Below are 20,015 nucleotides of genomic sequence, written 5' to 3'. Positions count from 1 at the left end.
TAGATGTAAATAGGAAGGGTAGAAGGACATGTTTAAATGTAAATAGGCTGGACACGAGGACATGTTTAAATGTAAAGAGGCTGTCCACGAGGACATGTTTACATGTAAATAGGAAGGGCAGGAGGACATGTTTAGATGTATATAGGATGAACACCAAGACATGTTTAGATGTAAATAGGAAGGGCAGACGGACATGTTTAGATGTAAATAGGCTGGACACGAGGACATGTTTAAATGTAAATAGGCTGGCCACGAGGACATGTTTACATGTAAATAGGAAGGGCAGGAGGACATGTTTAGATGTATGTAGGCGGGCCACGAGGACATGTTTAGATGTATGTAGGCAGGCCACGAGGACATGTTTAGATGTAAACAGGCTGGCCACGAGGACATGTTTAGATGTAAATAGGCTGGCCACGAGGACATGTTTAGATGTATATAGGCTGGCCACGAGGACATGTTTACATGTAAATAGGAAGGGCAGGAGGACATGTTTAGATGTATATAGGATGAACACCAAGACATGGTTTAGATGTAAATAGGAAGGGTAGAAGGACATGTTTAAATGTAAATAGGCTGGACACGAGGACATGTTTAAATGTAAAGAGGCTGTCCACGAGGACATGTTTACATGTAAATAGGAAGGGCAGGAGGACATTTTGGATGTATGTAGGCTGGCCACGAGGACATGTTTAGATGTATGTAGGCTGGCCATGAGGACATGTTTAGATGTACACAGGCTGGCCACGAGGACATGTTTACATGTAAATAGGAAGGGCAGGAGGACATGATTAGATGTATATAGGATGAACACCAAGACATGTTTAGATGTAAATAGGAAGGGCAGACGGACATGTTTAGATGTAAATAGGCTGGACACGAGGACATGTTTAAATGTAAATAGGCTGGCCACGAGAACATGTTTACATGTAAATAGGAAGGGCAGGAGGACATGTTTAGATGTATGTAGGCTGGCCACGAGGACATGTTTAGATGTATGTAGGCAGGCCACGAGGACATGTTTAGATGTAAACAGGCTGGCCACGAGGACATGTTTAGATGTAAATAGGCTGGCCACGAGGACATGTTTAGATGTATATAGGCTGGCCACGAGGACATGTTTTCATGTAAATAGGAAGGGCAGGAGGACATGTTTAGATGTATATAGGATGAACACCAAGACATGATTTAGATGTAAATAGGAAGGGTAGAAGGACATGTTTAAATGTAAATAGGCTGGACACAAGGACATGTTTAAAGTAAAGAGGCTGTCCACGAGGACATGTTTACATGTAAATAGGAAGGGCAGGAGGACATTTTGGATGTATGTAGGCTGGCCACGAGGACATGTTTAGATGTACACAGGCTGGCCACGAGGACATGTTTACATGTAAATAGGAAGGGCAGGAGGACCTGTTTAGATGTATATAGGATGAACACAAAGACATGTTTAGATGTATATAGGAAGGGTACGAGGACATGTTTAGATGTAAATAGGAAGGTGTGGTAAATAAATAATTAATTACCGGTTCTATTTTTCAGGATACTCTAATAACAGATAGCTCAATAAATAAGAGTCAAGATTCGAGGTAGCTGAAGTATACAGGCTTTAATCAGGCATAAAAGGACAGGAACAGGACAGCCTGCATGGGAATAGGATGGCAGCTGCCGGGGGCAGGATCTGGGAGCATAAGGGCAACTTTTAATAACAGTGCACAATATTTATAGTTAAACAAATACATTGCATTCAATACAGTAGGCGTAGCAGTAGGCGGAGTTTGTAGCAGTCGCGAAAGATAAGGCATAAAGTGGGTGTAACAAGAGGTGTGTACAGGGCGTATACATAGACATGTGATGTAAACGTAACAGAATATGTCATAAATGGGGCGGAAACATGGAGGGGGCTACCTGAGCAGCTGGGACCTTTAACCTAGTGGTGCGCGCAAACTGACAATGACGTGTTACCAGGAGGACTGGGGGCTATGACTTCTGCGCTAGAAGAGGAGACGAAAGTCTGGAGGGTCAGAGCGACATGTACCTAAAGCCTATCTAGTATCTAGTGTTTAGAGAACATGTTGATAGAATCCAAAAGTTAGCAGAGCAAGGGCTAACAGACATTAAGACTGGTGCATGCATAATTCTACATGTAGTGTGTGTGCGAGGAATATTCTATGAATATTAATACAGTATTTCTCTTTCATGGAGACATAAAGGCTAGACCATGACGGAAACTATTGATGCGATTCAGTAGCTTAGGAATGCAGAGAAGGAGGGTTGGACTGATAACTAGAAACATAACATATTCTTGGCAGACTGGGAGGCAGAGCCAGGCCGAGCCGGGCACTGCGTGGCAAGAAGTAAGCTAAGGGTCAGGGATACAGGTGGGGGCTGTATCACTCCTCAGAGAGGGTTCAGGAAACAGGAGCTGAATCTGAGTCCGGGCCCTTTTGAGGCCTAGAAACGGGGATAATTCAATGAATTAACGTGCACACTGTAAAATGTGGCAACGTAGGATTACATAGGCCTGATATTCGTTATATTCACGAGAACTGGAAACTGACATACTAGAGATGGACACAACTGTAATTGCGTCTTTAATCGATCAGGGGGGAATACATGCATATCGATCATGCACATATAACATAACATGGGGGACACGTAGGCACATATAACATGGCAAAATTTACTTTTCCACATACCCTCCTTGTGCCCTACGTTTCCATCAGGAAACATCTATATTCATGATACCGTCTATCATTTCATACAGCACCATTTGCTCGTCTCGAATTGTCTTGGAACGGGACTTAGGACTAGGAATACAAGAGGTAGCGCACATGCCGCAAATCGCAGGGCCACATTGTATACAGAGGCAGCAACTGAATATGATCGTTACTGCAATACCTAGGAATGACAATACTTTCCATCCCCAGGCGGATATGATACTCCAGAGCCAACCGGACCATGTCCAGGTGCCTGGATTCTGGTGTAACTGATGGGCAATTTTATGAAGTCTGGTTATAGCTGAATAAACAGACGGCGCGTTATTAGGAATGAAAATGCAGCAACTAGATCCGATGACTCTACATGCTCCTCCTCTATCGGCCAATATGACGTCAAGAACGAGACGATTTTGGAGCACGACAAATCTCATAGCAGATTGCTCTTCGGTTAAGTTACCTAGAGCAGAAGTAGTCTCATTCACTACTGCTTCAAGGGTTCTGGTTAATCTACGTATTAACTTACTATTCTGGACAGGTCCTATAAAGAAGAAGAAACCTTTATTGAAATCTGTATACTGTTCTAGAGCAGTTTCAGTTTGATCGACAATTGGGGACTCGATCTCCCTTCTATGTCTGACGTGTACTAGATGTGTGTTTCTGTGATAATCAGATGGGGCTAGAAATACTGGTGGCAGTAGAAAGGCAATGTAACATGTTCCATCCCAATCGAGGGGCAGACGAATATATGCAGTCTGACCACAAACAAAATAAGAATGACGTGAAACTTTGAAAATAGATTTCCCACTGTCACTATACTCGACAGTAGTAGTACAATCACTATGTCCTACATGTGCGGAACCATTATTTCTGACACATAATTCGCCTTTGACTGGTAGTACTGAAATAGCAGGTAAGTCTGGAGTAGTATCAGACTGAACATTCAGGACCATAAAATTCGAAGAATAATTACCTAAATTATAAACCTCATTTTCTAGATTTAGACCTTGCTTGTCTGGAAAACATGTTCTATTCAGAAGGGACATATCATTTGAAGATGACGTTAACATGGACCATGCTCCACACGAACCATTATGTGAAAACGGATAAGGAAAGAGTGGCAGAACTCCCTTCGGTGTCTGGAAAGGGGGGAGTCGACCACACACCCAACAATTAGTGGCATTGCTGGTCTGGTGTGAATAGTGTAACATTCTGATGAATGTATTATTACGCATAGCAAGACGATAGGATAACTCGTGAGGAGGCAGATCACTAAATGTGTGCTCTACTGTAGCATTAGAAAACTTATTTACATGAGAAATTGGAAAACATAAATGCAATGCATAACTTGTGCAGGTAACCATCAAACTTAGAAACAATAGAAAACTTAGAAAAACGATACATCTGATAGAGTTTTGACTAACTCTCTCACTATGGGGGTCTATCTCATACATGTCAGATACCTGTCTAACCGTTTCACCCGAGGGGGACTTAGACAATTAAACTGGCTGACTTATTTTACTAGACCGGAGTTTTAACTTATACTCCTGCTGCGGAGTTTTCTCTAACAGAGGAACTTTCAGTTCGGGATTGAGATTAATGTCTGATTTAGAGTCTTGTTTCAGGCAGTCTTTAGAAATGGAACAGTCTTTGGAATTGTCATTAAAAGTCTTTCTTCGGATTCCATGAAATTTCTTGATATGCGACAGATGGACCCAACCCTTGCGGCCTTCCAACTTCACGGCTGTACGGGTGGTCAGAAGGACTAGTCTCGGCTCCTTCCAGCGAGGCTCCAGCGGACTTGAACGATCAAAGTTCCTGACCAGTACTAGGTCACCTGGGATGACCTCATGCGGTTTCACTTCGGTATTATCTGGAAATGCAGCGGCAACCTGTGAACGACAAGAGTGTAGGGCAGACATCAAGGAAGCTAGGTAATCTGTCAACATATTACTGGAAACATCTGTAATACTGCGGGGTCTAGGTGTACCCCACATGTTTGGGGGGCGGCCGAATACGACCTCGTACGGGGACAGACCTGATCTGGAATGTGCGACCATCCTCATGAAGAATAAAGCAACTGGCAGGGCAACTAGCCAGTCTACACCTTTCTCTTTACATATCTTGGCAATACGGATTTTCAGGGTTTGATTATGTCTCTCTACGAGACCGGCTGCTTCAGGATGGCGCACACAATGGAACTTCCACTGGTACCCTAACAAAAGGGAAACATGTTTCATCAACTCAGATGAGAATGGCTGGCCGTTATCAGAATACACGACCCTAGGGAGTCCATAACGGGGGAAGAATTCACGAACCAACTGCTTGGCAGTGGTCGCTGCTGTGTAATCTGGAACTGGATATGCTTCTGTCCACCTGGACAAAGCGCATACAACTACGAGGACATACTTGAAACCTCGACATCGCTCCATCTGAATATAATCCATCTGGAGGACTTCAAAAGGGTGGTCAGGAGGTTGGAATCCACCTTGTTCCACCGGGACACTTTTACCTGGATTGAACTGGCAACATATCATACAGGTACGGACTTTCTGCTTGGCTGCAGCTCGTAAATGCTTGTTGAACCAAAGGTTCTGTATACTATCTAACATGGCTTTTTCTCCTAGATGTGCTGGACTATGTGCGGTATTGATAATGACTTGAACCATAGAGTCGGGGAGAAACCATGTGGCTTTTCCCTTCGTCACCCATCCCTGATCTGTCTGGACCCCTCCTTGTTCGGACCATTTCTTGATTTCTTCAGGAGTAGCATGTAACTGTATGTCTATGACATCTTGTGTAGGGTCCTTAACTGTCATACATGTAGTCTGTTCTGGAATGAATGTCTGTGTCTTGTTAACTGGAATGTCTGGTGTCTGAGCTGTAAGCTTGGCTGTTCGATCTGCTAGATCATTACCTTGGGAAATGATGTCAGTAACTTTCGTATGTGCCTTGCACTTCATGATAGCAATAGCTGTCGGTAAATGTATTGCATCTAACAGAGCTTGAATGAGGAGACCATGCTGAATCTTGGTTCCATGAGAAGTCATGAAACCTCTCTCCTGCCAGAGTACTCCGAAGTCGTGTACAACTCCGAATGCGTAACGTGAATCTGTATATATGTTTACTTTCAGGTTCTTGGCACGTATGCAGGCTTGGGTCAGAGCAACTAGCTCTGCTGCTTGAGCAGACAGGGTGTCAATACGGTGTGTTTCAATAACTTCAGTTTCAGTAGTCACTGCATACGCGGCTACTAGTTCTCCTGTACTAGTTCTCATACATGAACCGTCCACATAAAGTGTCAGGTCGGGATTAGGTAATGCAATATCTGTCAGGTCTTGTCTTGGCTTGGTCATAGTGTTAACAATTTCCACACAGTCATGTGTGGCAGGATTTGAAGTAACTGACGGTAACAAGGTAGCAGGATTTAGAACGTTGCAGCGTCTGATTTCTATGTGTGGCTGGAACAGTGTCAGTTCATAACCTGTTAAACGTGCAATTGTCAAGTGCTGAGTCTGTGTTCGGTTTAAAAGAACTTCCACGGAATGTGGAACTTGTACTGTCAGGGAGTGTCCTAACACTATGGAATCACTTTGTCTGATTGCTAGAGCTGTGGCTGCAACTGACTTGAGGCACGCAGGCAAAGCCTGGGCTACTGGATCTAATGTGCTCGAGAAATAAGCACAAGGCTTGTACTGTCCCGCTTGATCTTGTGTGAGAACAGATAATGCAGTACCATCACGTTCTGTGACAAAAAGTGTAAAAGGCTTACTGTAGTTCGGTGTAGCTAGAACAGGTGCTTGGCATAAGGCTTTCTTTAATTCATTAAAACTAAGTGTATGTTCAGATGTCCAAGGGAGAACAGTCGATACGGCTGCCTCCTGTGTCGTTAACTGTATCAGTGGCTTGGCTAGAAATGCATACTGAGGAATCCATTGTCTGCAGTAAGAAGTGAGGCCGATAAAAGCACGTACCTCCTTCTGTGTCTTGGGCTGTGAAAGACTCGCTATTAACTGGATACGGTCTGGTGTCAACTGCCTACCCCACTTGGACAGTAAGTGGCCTAAGTAGATCACTTGCTGGACACAGAATTGTAATTTGGAAGGGGACACCTTGTGCCCCTGCTCGGCCAGAAAATACAGGACTGTAAGTGACGCACGCTCGCAGTCACGTTCAGAACGGGCTGTGATCAGTAGATCATCGACATACTGGAGCAGGGCAGTGTCAGTTGGCATGTGAATATTGTCTAGTTGTCTCTTGAGTGCTTGACTGTAAATACTAGGACTTTCTGTGAAACCTTGAGGAGCTCGTGTGAATTTATAGCTCCTTCCATTTAAACAAAAACCGAAAAGGTACTGGCTGTCTGGATGAATGGGAACACTGAAAAATGCATTTTTGAGGTCTATTACAGTAAAAAATGTAGCTTCAGAATCAATGGCTGTTAATAGGGATGAAATATCTGGGACTACTGGATACTGAGGTATGATACATTTATTAAGTTCTCGAAGGTCAATCACTAATCGATATACTGGAGGTGCATTTGGATCAGTACGTTTCATGACTGGAATGATAGGAGAATTACATACATTGGAGTCAGTTTCTACAACCACTCCTTGAGCAATGAGCTCGTCAATAATTTTGGATAAGGCTGCTACAGCCTCAGGTGGCAATCTGTACTGTCTGATCCGTGGCAGGACTATACCTTGCTTGAGAGTCACACGATGGGGTGTGATTTGCATAAAACCTACATCAGTTGGACCTTGCGCCCATAAATGCTGTGGTACATTTGATAATCTTGGATCAAAATCGCGTAATACATAGTGACCTTTAAAGTCCCTTAAGAACAATCGTATTCCTTCTGGGGAACAGCAAATAACTGCACCTAATTCTTTCAATGTTTTAATACCTAACAAATTTTCTGGACACGATTTCGTAAGTAACAAATCAGTAGTTCGGGACAATGGACCAACTTCTAGAGTAACTGGCTTTGAAATCTCGTTTACAATAGGCTTTCCTGAAAATCCCAGGGAAACATTTCTAGAGCCTGAGAGCGAAGCCCCTGGAACCTCGTCATGACTGATAGTAGTCCTACTTGCCCCTGTATCAATCAAAAACTTTCTGTCTTTCCCCAATACTTGACTGTGTACATAGGGACCCTCTTGATCTACAGGTATCTCGATGAGAGGCAAGCCTACCTCCCTCTCTAGGCTGTTTCATGAATACTGTTGATACTCTGGATACTCTGTCTGGGCATACTGGTACATCTGCTGTGTAACATGCTGTGTTGCAGCGATAGGCTGCGGTGCTGGAACTATCTGTTGTGCATTCTGTAGTGGCTGAGAAGTCGGTGAAACTTGTTCTTGTCTAGGCGGACGTGGTCTTTCTTTAGTCTTACCAGTTGCTATGTTGTGTTTCAGAACTGCACACTCGTTTATAAAATGACCTGGCTGTTTACAATAATTGCATGTCCCTTTAACGGGAGCTGCAGGATGACTGGCTTGATTCGGACCCCTCTTCTGACTGTCTTGTGGAACAGATTGTGCAACTAGTACTTTCATTTTCGTATCTTTCATACGTTTCCTTTCGTGTTCTTGCTCTTCCCTGATTCTATTCTGGTGATACTGGAGCATCTGAAGCATTTGTGACGGGGTACTAGCTTGCCAGGTACTTTCGACTTTCAAAACTCGATTTTTAACTTGTGGACTTGAATTCTCGACTAGTTTAGTAACAAAAAGATGAGGGTATGACTCGCTACCTGTCTTCAAACCACTGTTGATAATGAAACATTTTTCGAATCTAGAATAAAAATCACTAGTGTCTTCATCCTGTTTCTGTTTGCATGCTGAGATTGCATCCCAATCTTCCTTTTTCGTGGCTAGTAATCTTGGCAAAACTTGAATCAATAACTCGGGCAATTCTTTACATTTCTCCCCAAGACCGGTACCTGGTACTCGTATTTTATCTTCAGCTTCTAGAGCTGTCCAATCAATCTTTTTCTCTCCCACCTCCCATTCTTTTTCCTTGAGTTTCTCATATACCCCTGCGGGCAACAGGACCTTTAACATTTTAATGATATCTGGATACGTGTATTCTCCCATACGGAGCATGTCTTTTAATTCTCGATGGAACCCTGCTGGATCTTTGTCGTGACAGGGAATTAATTTCTTCATCTCTAAGAGTTCCATCTTTGTGATAGGGGTGTAAACAAATACTCGTTGCATTTCACCACCCGTTGTCCTAACTGGGTGTACTTCTCGTAACGGATGCTGTCTATCTATGTAAAATGGTTTACTTTCTGGAGGTGAGACGTGAACAAAATGCGGGTTCAGAAACGTTCTATATTTGTGGCGCTGTTCTAGAATGACACTAATTAAATCGGTACCTAGACCTTTCCATCTATATTGGAGTAACTCGTTCAGAACATCATGTAACGGACCTGGATCAGAATGTTGTCCCTCATACAGTGTAATGAGGTGCTGGATCATATACATACCCACCAGTCGCTGCTCGGCTGGGGGCAGTTTCAGAAACATTTGTGCCACTATTTCGTCTGGAAAAGTGGTAGAATCAGTAACCCATCGGACTGCTGATCGGGCTAGTTCTTGTTCATGCATGGTACTAAGTTCACTATAACCGATACGTGATTTCAGAATGTGATCGGTAGCTTGAAATACTTGTTCAAGATTCTCTTGTTCTAGTGCTGGAAGGTGAGAAACTTTCTTGTGTTCTAGACGTGAATGTCGGTCGGGAAGTCTAGTTTTACCTACATACGCTATTCTGGTAGGATTCTCGTCGTCTACCTCTTCAGTAGAAGAGTCGTTTTCCTTCTCGCTTACTTGTGCTGCTTTGCGTTTCTCGTGAAACCTTATTATTTCCTTACGAATTTTCTTGTACATACTCTCTATACTACTGAGTGTCTTGTGTCTTCCCTCGGCTATATGATCACTCCACTTTGTCAGAACTCTCATTTCGATCGGATCTTTAGTCGGACAATCTTGTTCCCTTATTAAACAATTGATTAGAAATTTTAATAGCATGAGCTGAGTCTCAGCTTTCCTTAGAGACATGATTTCGCCAATACTTTCTGAATCGTCTCCTGTACGGATGAAACGATATATTCTGTCTAGATCTTCTTTCATATTCGGTAGGGTGTCCAAATACTCGGTCACCCGTCTTACACGCAATGAATATATAACCATATTATCATCGCCTGGGACTGGGTCATAACGGCATTCGGTGAGAGCTCGTCTGATATCTGCAACGGACTGATATTTGGGCGTACGCTGTAACGCACGTTCATGTAACTCGACTAACGTTACACGTTTGTGTGGCGGCGGGGTACCAGGAGGACCTCCCCCCGCGGCCCCTAAACTAGAATCGTCGACTGATACTCTTCGTGCTGGCAGAGTGACCGATGTAGCGGGAACTTGTACTACGGGCTGGACCGGGGGTACCGTAACAGGTGCTGTAACAGGTGCCCCGGTGGCTGGAGGAACAGGAATTACATTATTTACAGGAGCTGGCGGAACAGGATTTGCATATTCTGGGACTGTGTCGTCCAAATAGGACGAGAGAAAAATATCAGCTGCGGTCGGTTTGTGACGTAGCTTAATCGGAACTAATGGCGGCGGAAAATTACATGGTGCTTCCGGGGTTGCTTTTGGCAAGCCCTCGGCAAGAAGAGGATACATACCCTTAATGAGGGCATTTCTCTGTCTGTCTGACTGTTCGGCTTTAACTCGTTCACCTACTTCGATTAATTCCCTTTCTTGGGCTCTTTCTGAGGATTCTCTACTTAACTCTGACTTTCTGATTTCTTTCTCTGTTCTTTTATGAGATTCTTTGCGCCATAACTCGATGGCATCTTTCTGGGACTGTCTGGCTTTCTTTTTCCATAATGCTTCTTCTACTCGCATGATGCACTCGGCATCCCATGTACCTGATACAGGCCATCTATATTTCTCTTCTAGATCTTTAGTATACTCGACCCATAAGTCTAGATATAATATGGCACTTATGCCATGCTTATGATACATAAAATGACCTGGACTGTCCCTAGGCGGGACAGGAACTGCTTCCTCGAGCAGACCTTTTCTAGTTTTGAACTGACGTAACTTTGAGAACAGAGGCATGGCTTAGACTGGAGTCTGGACACAATACAATACACAAAAACACAATAATAACTGAAAAACGAATCACTCATACCACGACATTGAAAACACATGAAATAACATTTAAAATAACAGTTCGGACAGAATACTACCTGGAATACTGAAAACAGAACACATGAATTTCTCGAGAACAGAACTTACTAGAATGGCTAGATGCACTGCTAAAACAGTACGAAACTTACCGGTCTCATAAAGAGACACGTCAGGACCCGCATCCACCTAGGTGGACACTTCGTGTTGGATCTGTGTACCCAAACCCACGGACCAGAGACAAATTAATTGACCCTGTCTAGATACTACCCCAGCAACGGTACTCACCGGGCAGCAAGAACGGAAGGCCTCGGACTGGACTGGACTGCTACGACGACGGACGGACGAACTTCGGACTTCAGTTACAGGTGGGCCTCCGGATACCTCGGACCTTGGACTCTCGGCTTGGGCTCTGGTCGGGACTCGCCGCGTTCCTCCACCGCCTCGTCTGGACGCTGGACCGCAACCTCCGTCTCCTCCGTGGGCCTGAGGGATACTTGAAGCAGAAATATCTGCACGTGACCGGTATGGTTCCGTCACGGCTGCAGAGGATCAGGGGGCCTGCGTGGCTTCTCCGGCGCGTGGGGAAAGGGCAAGTCCCTATTCGGGCGCCATTATGTGGTAAATAAATAATTAATTACCGGTTCTATTTTTCAGGATACTCTAATAACAGATAGCTCAATAAATAAGAGTCAAGATTCGAGGTAGCTGAAGTATACAGGCTTTAATCAGGCATAAAAGGACAGGAACAGGACAGCCTGCATGGGAATAGGATGGCAGCTGCCGGGGGCAGGATCTGGGAGCATAAGGGCAACTTTTAATAACAGTGCACAATATTTATAGTTAAACAAATACATTGCATTCAATACAGTAGGCGTAGCAGTAGGCGGAGTTTGTAGCAGTCGCGAAAGATAAGGCATAAAGTGGGTGTAACAAGAGGTGTGTACAGGGCGTATACATAGACATGTGATGTAAACGTAACAGAATATGTCATAAATGGGGCGGAAACATGGAGGGGGCTACCTGAGCAGCTGGGACCTTTAACCTAGTGGTGCGCGCAAACTGACAATGACGTGTTACCAGGAGGACTGGGGGCTATGACTTCTGCGCTAGAAGAGGAGACGAAAGTCTGGAGGGTCAGAGCGACATGTACCTAAAGCCTATCTAGTATCTAGTGTTTAGAGAACATGTTGATAGAATCCAAAAGTTAGCAGAGCAAGGGCTAACAGACATTAAGACTGGTGCATGCATAATTCTACATGTAGTGTGTGTGCGAGGAATATTCTATGAATATTAATACAGTATTTCTCTTTCATGGAGACATAAAGGCTAGACCATGACGGAAACTATTGATGCGATTCAGTAGCTTAGGAATGCAGAGAAGGAGGGTTGGACTGATAACTAGAAACATAACATATTCTTGGCAGACTGGGAGGCAGAGCCAGGCCGAGCCGGGCACTGCGTGGCAAGAAGTAAGCTAAGGGTCAGGGATACAGGTGGGGGCTGTATCACTCCTCAGAGAGGGTTCAGGAAACAGGAGCTGAATCTGAGTCCGGGCCCTTTTGAGGCCTAGAAACGGGGATAATTCAATGAATTAACGTGCACACTGTAAAATGTGGCAACGTAGGATTACATAGGCCTGATATTCGTTATATTCACGAGAACTGGAAACTGACATACTAGAGATGGACACAACTGTAATTGCGTCTTTAATCGATCAGGGGGGAATACATGCATATCGATCATGCACATAAAACATAACATGGGGGACACGTAGGCACATATAACATGGCAAAATTTACTTTTCCACAAAGGGCTGGAGGACATGTTTAGATGTATATAGGATGAACACAAAGACATGTTTTGATGTATATAGGAAGGGTACGAGGACATGTTTAGATGTAAATAGGAAGGGTACGAGCACATGTTTAGATGTAAATAGGCTGGGTACGAGGACATGTTTAGATGTAAATAGGAAGGGTATGAGGACATGTTTAGATGTAAATAGGAAGGGCAGGCGGACATGTTTAGATGTATATAGGATGAACACAAAGACATGTTTAGATGTATATAGGATGAACAGGAAGACATGTTTAGATGTATATAGGATGAACACGAAGGCAAGTATATAGGATGAACAGGAAGACATGTTTAGATATATATAGGATGAACAGCAGGACATGTTTAGATGTATATAGGATGAACACGAAGACATGTTTAGATGTATATAGGAGGAACAGGAGGACATGTTTAGATGTATGTAGGAAGAACAGGAGGACATGTTTAGATGTATATAGGATGAACAGGAGGACATGTTTAAATGTATGTAGGCTGGCCACGAGGACATGTTTAGATGTAAATAGGAAGGACAGGAGGACATGTTAGATGTATATAGGATGAACACAAATACATGTTTAGATGTAGATGGGATGAACGGCAAGACACGTTTAGATGTATATAGGATAAACACAAAGACATGTTTAAATGTATATAGGATGGATGTATATAGGATGGAACAGGAGGACATGTTTAGATGTATATAGGATGAACAGGAGGACATGTTTAGATGTATGTAGTATGTGCAGGAGGACTTGTTTAGCTGTATATAGGATGGGCCGAGGACATGTTTAGACGTATGTAGGATGAACACGAAGACATGCTTAGATGTTGATAGGCTGGTCACAAGGACATGCTTAGAAGTATGTAGGCTGGTCACGAGGACATACTTAGATGTAAATAGGTGGGTACAGGGACATGTTTAGATATAAATAGGATGAACACGAAGACATGTTTAGATGTATATAGGATGAACAGCAGGATATGTTTAGATGTATATACGATGAACACGAGGACATATTTGGATGTATATATGATGAACAGCAGGACATGTTTAGATGAATATAGGATGAGCACAAGGATATGTATAGATGTATACAGGATAAACACCAAGACATGTTGAGATGTTTATAGGATGAACACGAAGACATGTTTAGATGTATATAGGATGGGCCGAGGACATGTTTAGATGTATGTAGGATGTGCAGGAGGATATGTTTAGATGTATGTAGGATGTGCACGAGGACATGCTTAGATGTATGTAGGCTGGTCCGAGGACATGTTTAGATGCATGTAGGCTGGTCACAAGGACATGCTTAGATGCATGTGGGCTGGTCACAAGGACATGCTTAGATGCATATAGGCTGATCACGAGGACATGTTTGGATGTAAATAGGCTGGATAAGAGGACATGTTTAGATGTAAACAGGATGGACAGGAAGACATGTTAGATGTATATAGGATGAACACAAATACATGTTTAGATGTATATAGGATGGATGTATATAGGATGAACCGGAGGACATGTTTAGATGTATATATGATGAACACAAAGACATGTTTAGATGTAAATAGGATGAACAGCAGGACATGTTTAGATGCATATAGGATGAACACAAAGACATGTTTAGATGTATATAGGATGAACAGGAGGACATGTTTAGATGTATGTAGGCTAAACGGGAGGACATGTTTAGATGTATATAGGATGAACACAAAGACATTTTTAGATGTATATAGGATGAAGAGCAGGACATGTTTAGATGTATTTAGGATGAACACGAGGACATGTGTGGATGTATATAGGATGAACAGCAGGACATGTTTAGATGTATATAGGATGAGCATGAAGATATGTTTAGATGTATATATGATGAACAGCAGGACATGTTTAGATGAATATAGGATGAGCACGCGGACATGTTTAGATGTATATAGGATGAGCACGAAGACATGTTTAGATGTATATAGGATGAACAGCAGGACATGTTTAGATGAATATAGGATGAGCACGCGGACATGTTTAGATGTATATAGGATGAGCACGAAGACATGTTTAGATGTATATAGGATGAACAGCAGGACATGTTTAGATGTATATAGGATGAACACGAAAACATGTTTAGATGTATATAGGATGGGCCGAGGACATGTTTAGATGTATATAGGATGAACAGGAGGACATGTTTAGATGTATATAGGATGAGCACGAAGACATGCTTAGATGTATATTGGATGAACACAAAGACATGCTTAGATGTATATAGGATGAACAGGAGGACATGTTTAGATGTATATAGGATGAACAGGAGGACATGTTTATATGTATATAGGATGAACACAAAGACATGTTTAGGTGTATATAGGATGAACAGGAGGGCATGTTTAAATGTATATAGGATGAACAGGAGGACATGTTTAGATGTATATAGGATGAGCACGAAGACATGTTTAGATGTATATAGGATGAGCACGAGGACATGCTTAGATGTATGTAGGCTGGTCACGAGGACATGTTTAGATGCTTGTAGGCTGGTCACGAGGACATGTTTAGATGCATGTAGGCTGGTCCAAGGCTGGTGACGAGGACATGCTTAAATGTATGTAGGCTGGTCACGAGTACATGTTTAGATGCATATAAGCTGTCCACGAGGACATGTTTAGATGTATATAGGATGTACACGAAGACATGTTGAGATGTATATAGGACATGTTTAGATGCATATAGACTGGGCACAAGGACATGTTCAGATGTATATCAGTTGTGTGCCAGGATATGTTTAGATGTATATAGGATAGGCCGAGGACATGCCTAGATGTATATAGGCAGGGAACGAGGACATTTTTAGATGTATATAGGCGGGGCACAAGGACATCTTTAGATGTATATAGGCTGTGTGCAAGGACATATTTAGATGTATATAGGCTGTGCGCCAAGATATGTTTAGATGTATATAGGATAGACCAAGGACATGTTTACATGTATATAGGCGGGGCACAAGGACATGCTTAGGTCTATGTAGGCTGGGTACTAGGACACGTTTAGATGTATATAGGCTGGTCATGAGAACATGTTTAAATGCATGTAAGCTGGTCACGAGGACATGTTTAGATGCATGTAAGCTGGTCACGAGGACATGTTTAGATGCATGTAAGCTGGTCACGAGGACATGTTTAGATGAATGTAGTCTGGCCACTTAATGAGGACAGGTTTAGATGCATGTAGGCTGGCCACGAGGATCCTGTGGCCACGAGAACAGGCTGTGCAAGAGAACATGTTTAAATGTAGGAAGAATTGGCACGAGCACATGTTTAGATGTATATAGGATGTGCAGGAGGACATGTTTAGGTGTATATAGGATGTGCACAAGGAGATGTTTAGATGTTTATAGGATGGGCATGATGACATTTTTAGATATGTATAGGATGGGCACAAGGACATGTTAAGATGTATATAGGATGTGCGTGCGGACATGTTTAGATGTATATAGGATGTGCAGGAGGACATGTTTAGATGTAAATAGGATGTGCAGGAGGACATGTTTAGATGTATATAGGATGGGCACGAGAACATGTTTAGATGCATATCGCTGTTCGCTTCTTCTCTCATCCAAGCTGCAACTGTGCATTTTCACCTTGAATGAGTGTTGTTCGCATAATCCTGCTTGCTCCTCTGTGACTCAAGGTTCTCAGTTTTGTGCAGAGGGATCTAAATCCAGCCCTTCCACAAAAAAACAATGATTTCTAAACGTTTGAAAGGATGGGCTTTATTTACCTGTTGAAGAGCTGTTTTCCTTGAAAGGTAGATAAGTTGCTTTTTTATAGTTTTATAGCTGGATATAGCACTGTTAATGTTTGCCAAGTTGTAACCCCTCCTTCAGGCATAGCTGTCCTTGTTCTTTGCCCTTCTCACGCCCACCTTCTGCAGCAATCCTGCAGAGTTTGTGATGTACTATATTATAAAACAATAACTCAGGGTAAGTTTGCTGTTATGATGCTCGTAGGTCTGGGAGGTTGGTGTAATTCGGAGCTATAATATGTGAAAGAAGAAAGTTTATGTGTATTACAAAGGGCTCGGCCCCTCAGGATAAAGCTACTGTGAGTAGGCGGGCCCAGAGGTCACTCTTACTATAAACAAGTAGGTCACGTAGGCCTTCTTCAGGGCACGGTGTTGGCAGTGTAACACGTCTAGTATGTACAAAGTTCTTACTAGTGACTGTAGTCCAATGTAGATTCTGATTACTGCCCATAGTTTGTGGTGTCTTTCACTGTTTCTACACCTCCACACTAGGGTAGTATTTCCATAAAAACTAGCAATATTTCCTAACTAAGGTAAAACTTCTTGAAAGTTCATGTTGACTGGTTAACGTACCAATATTTTGATATGCGGGTGATACCTGTACGTTGACATGCATGGCTCTGTGTGTGTGGGTGTTCTACTGGTACTGGTTCCAGGCTGAGGTGTACATACGCTGCGCTGGTGAATGTGAGGACTCGGGGACTATGATTAGGCAATATTAGATTTAACTCTACACCTGAATACTTTGTGGATCACCATCAATTGGAAACTTGAGGTTTGAATCATTGCCACTTACATTCGGATCAAGGCCTCTTTTTAAAACAGTCACCCTAAGGGATATGGGGTGAATCTATTGCCCTGAAGAAGTCCGCTTCAAGGACGAAACGCGTCGGCTGTGCCACTTTCAACAAGTGATGCTTATGGCTTTGTATTTTATAGAACTTGTTTGCTATCTGAATAAAGGAAACTTTTGTAGAACATTGTAATTGGGAAATTGATTGTATATGTTCTTTCCCTGTTTATTTGAGAAGTGGTGCACTTGGGCTTTTGCTTTAAAACAACCTAAGAGGTGTCTGCTGCTAAATGTGTAGGTGACAATCTTTTGAGGGTTAATTAATGACATTAATGCCGAGGAACAAACATTTTCCTAGGCTCTCATTGCTGAATGCCGGGGTTGTCATTATTTCTTTCTTTCACTATCCTACTCTTGATTTGACGTTATCTTATTCTTTCAGTTTCTTTTATCACCCCATTTTCTGCCTTCATCATTGTTTTCCCATCTCTCTTTCTCCTTTTAGTCCTTGAGTAAGATGAGTTTTAAACTGACAAAGGGCACCGTTGCTTTATGTGTAGCTTACAGAGGTGTGAATCTTCTGCCTGAATCATCAGTACAGGTGAATAATTTTTTTGCCCCTTGGCTTCATAATCCACTTCACAATCTTTGCAAGCATGAAGGATGGTTTCCAAACACGGCAAGGGGGGAACTCACCTCCTGTCCCATGTCTTGTCCACTGATCTGTCTGACATGTTTCAGCACTGTTTTCTACTGTTACTAAGGTCTTACTCTGGTCGTGGTGGTGCTAAAGGTACCTAGATAGCCAAAATCCAAAACTTGGGGCTTAGAAACCTTGGCTCAAGGACAAGTTTAGATGCATATAGGATGGGCACGAGGACATGTTTAGAAGTATATAGGATGTATAGGAGGACATGTTTAGATGTGTATAGGATGTATAGGAGGACATGTTTAGATGTGTATAGGATCGGCACAAGGACGTTTAGATGTATATACGATGTGCAGGAGGACATGTTTAGATTATTTAGGCTGGGTACAAGGACATTTTTAGATGTATATAGGATGTGCAAGGACATGTTTAAATGTCTGAAGAATGGGCACGAGAACATGTTTAGATGTATACTACAGTTTCATTGCTATACTACAGGCAGCGGCCAGGGAAGTTTCATTGCTGTACTACAGCCGGTGGGCAGGGAAGTTTCATTGCTATTTACATGACTGCGGCCGAACTGTGCAGAACCTCTACTATTTAACGAGGTAAATAGTGAAGTTTCTCTGCTATTTACAAGGCGACAGGACAAATAATAACTAATCTGCACTATTTAGCCGGCTGCCGGGTAAATAGCAACAAAAAGTCATGATTTACTGGGCCACCGGCTAAGCAGCCGCTACCACTAGATAAATATCGCAGTAAAGGGGCCTCCTGTCAGCCAATGGCCGTGGACTGAAGGGGAAGTAAGTTCACAGAAAGGCTTCTGAGGAAGGAGGCACTCGTATCATGTTTCTAATGCCAGACAGGGTGAGGTGAGCCGACAGATGTGTCCGATGCGCGCCTTGTGATCTTTGGCATCAGGGCACAGCTGCCACAGGCTCCCAGGTCCATGCGTGATGTGTTGCTCCAGTCCAGCTTTCCCCGTTGAATTATGGGACTTGAAGTCCTCTTTATAATGTAATTAACAAGACTGCAAGTCCCAGAATTCAATGAAAAAGCCTGGACTGAAGCAGCAGATCACACATGGACCTGGGATCCTTGACAGGGCGGCAGCGCCGGGATCTCACGGTTCAAAGGTACAAGTGAGCAGAGTTGAGACAAGTCTGACTGTCTGAGGAGCAGGGGTCACAACAGACTGAACCACTCAATCTCATATATATGGCTTTTTACACAGGTATCGCCTGGATGCCACTGGGGCCCTCATAACCAGTGCGTCCATTTAAAGCCACAGAACGCTGCATTCTGGGACGTGTAGTTTCACTGCAACATTAACGCAGTCGCTCAAAAATCCCAGCCTCGACAGTGTTGTTGGCTGCACCGCCAGGCTTTTGTTGCAGACAAAAAAAATGCATAAAAGAGTGCATTTACTCACCGCATTTAGGGTAAGCCACCATGAGCAGGTCGTCTGCCCTGAGCTGGAAAGCCTCTAGCGCCTGGAAGGTCTCCGGGCTGCACAGGGTGCTGGGGTACAGCACCCCCTTGTGGGTGAACAGCAGCTCCTCCGGGGTCTTTTCTTTCGCTGCAGCCAAGAGCTTTTCGTTTATTTCATCAAATTTCTTTGCCATCTCGGTGCAGACTGTGCGAGGCGCTGTGCCGAGAAAGGGTGTGCCAAGGAGGCTTCGAGGCGCTGTGCAGAGAAAGGAAGCGAAGTGCTGTGCCAAGTAGGGCTTCGAGGCGCTGTGCGAGGAGTGGTGCGAGGCGCTGTGCGAGGAGGGCTTCGAGGCGCTGTACGAGGAGGGATTCGAGGACTGTGCAGAGGAGTGCTTCGAGACGCTGTGCCTGTGAGTGCCGAGAGGGTGAGGCTGGGCCAGGAGAGCTTTGTCGAACTCTGACCCCTGCCACAAACTAAGCTCCTTCTGCCCTGCACACACAGGTTACAACATATTTTGTGTGAGGAGCCCAGTGGGCGTCAGGAGGGGGGGAGGGGGGGTTCGCTGTTAACCCGGGGAGGGAGGGA

The 20,015-nt window shown here is 43.5% G+C and overlaps 1 protein-coding gene across 1 annotated transcript in view; it reads right to left on the bottom strand.

The window, feature by feature from the left end:
- The window catches only part of LOC144770902 (sulfotransferase 6B1-like), a 288,918-nt gene extending 269,137 nt beyond the window's left edge, over positions 1-19,781 (bottom strand). Inside the window, exon 1 of the mRNA XM_078655693.1 lies at positions 19,431-19,781. Within this exon, the coding sequence (XP_078511819.1) occupies positions 19,431-19,623 (193 nt within the window). The 5' untranslated portion in view covers positions 19,624-19,781. The remainder of the gene's footprint in view (positions 1-19,430) is intronic.
- Positions 19,782-20,015: the final 234 nt, after the last annotated feature.

The sequence above is a fragment of the Lissotriton helveticus genome, chromosome 7 (assembly GCF_964261635.1).
Source record: "Lissotriton helveticus chromosome 7, aLisHel1.1, whole genome shotgun sequence".
In the NCBI taxonomy this organism is placed as follows: Eukaryota; Metazoa; Chordata; class Amphibia; order Caudata; family Salamandridae; genus Lissotriton; species Lissotriton helveticus.
The sequence above is the reverse complement of the archived record's forward strand: the minus strand, read 5'-3'. Positions and strand labels throughout refer to the sequence as shown.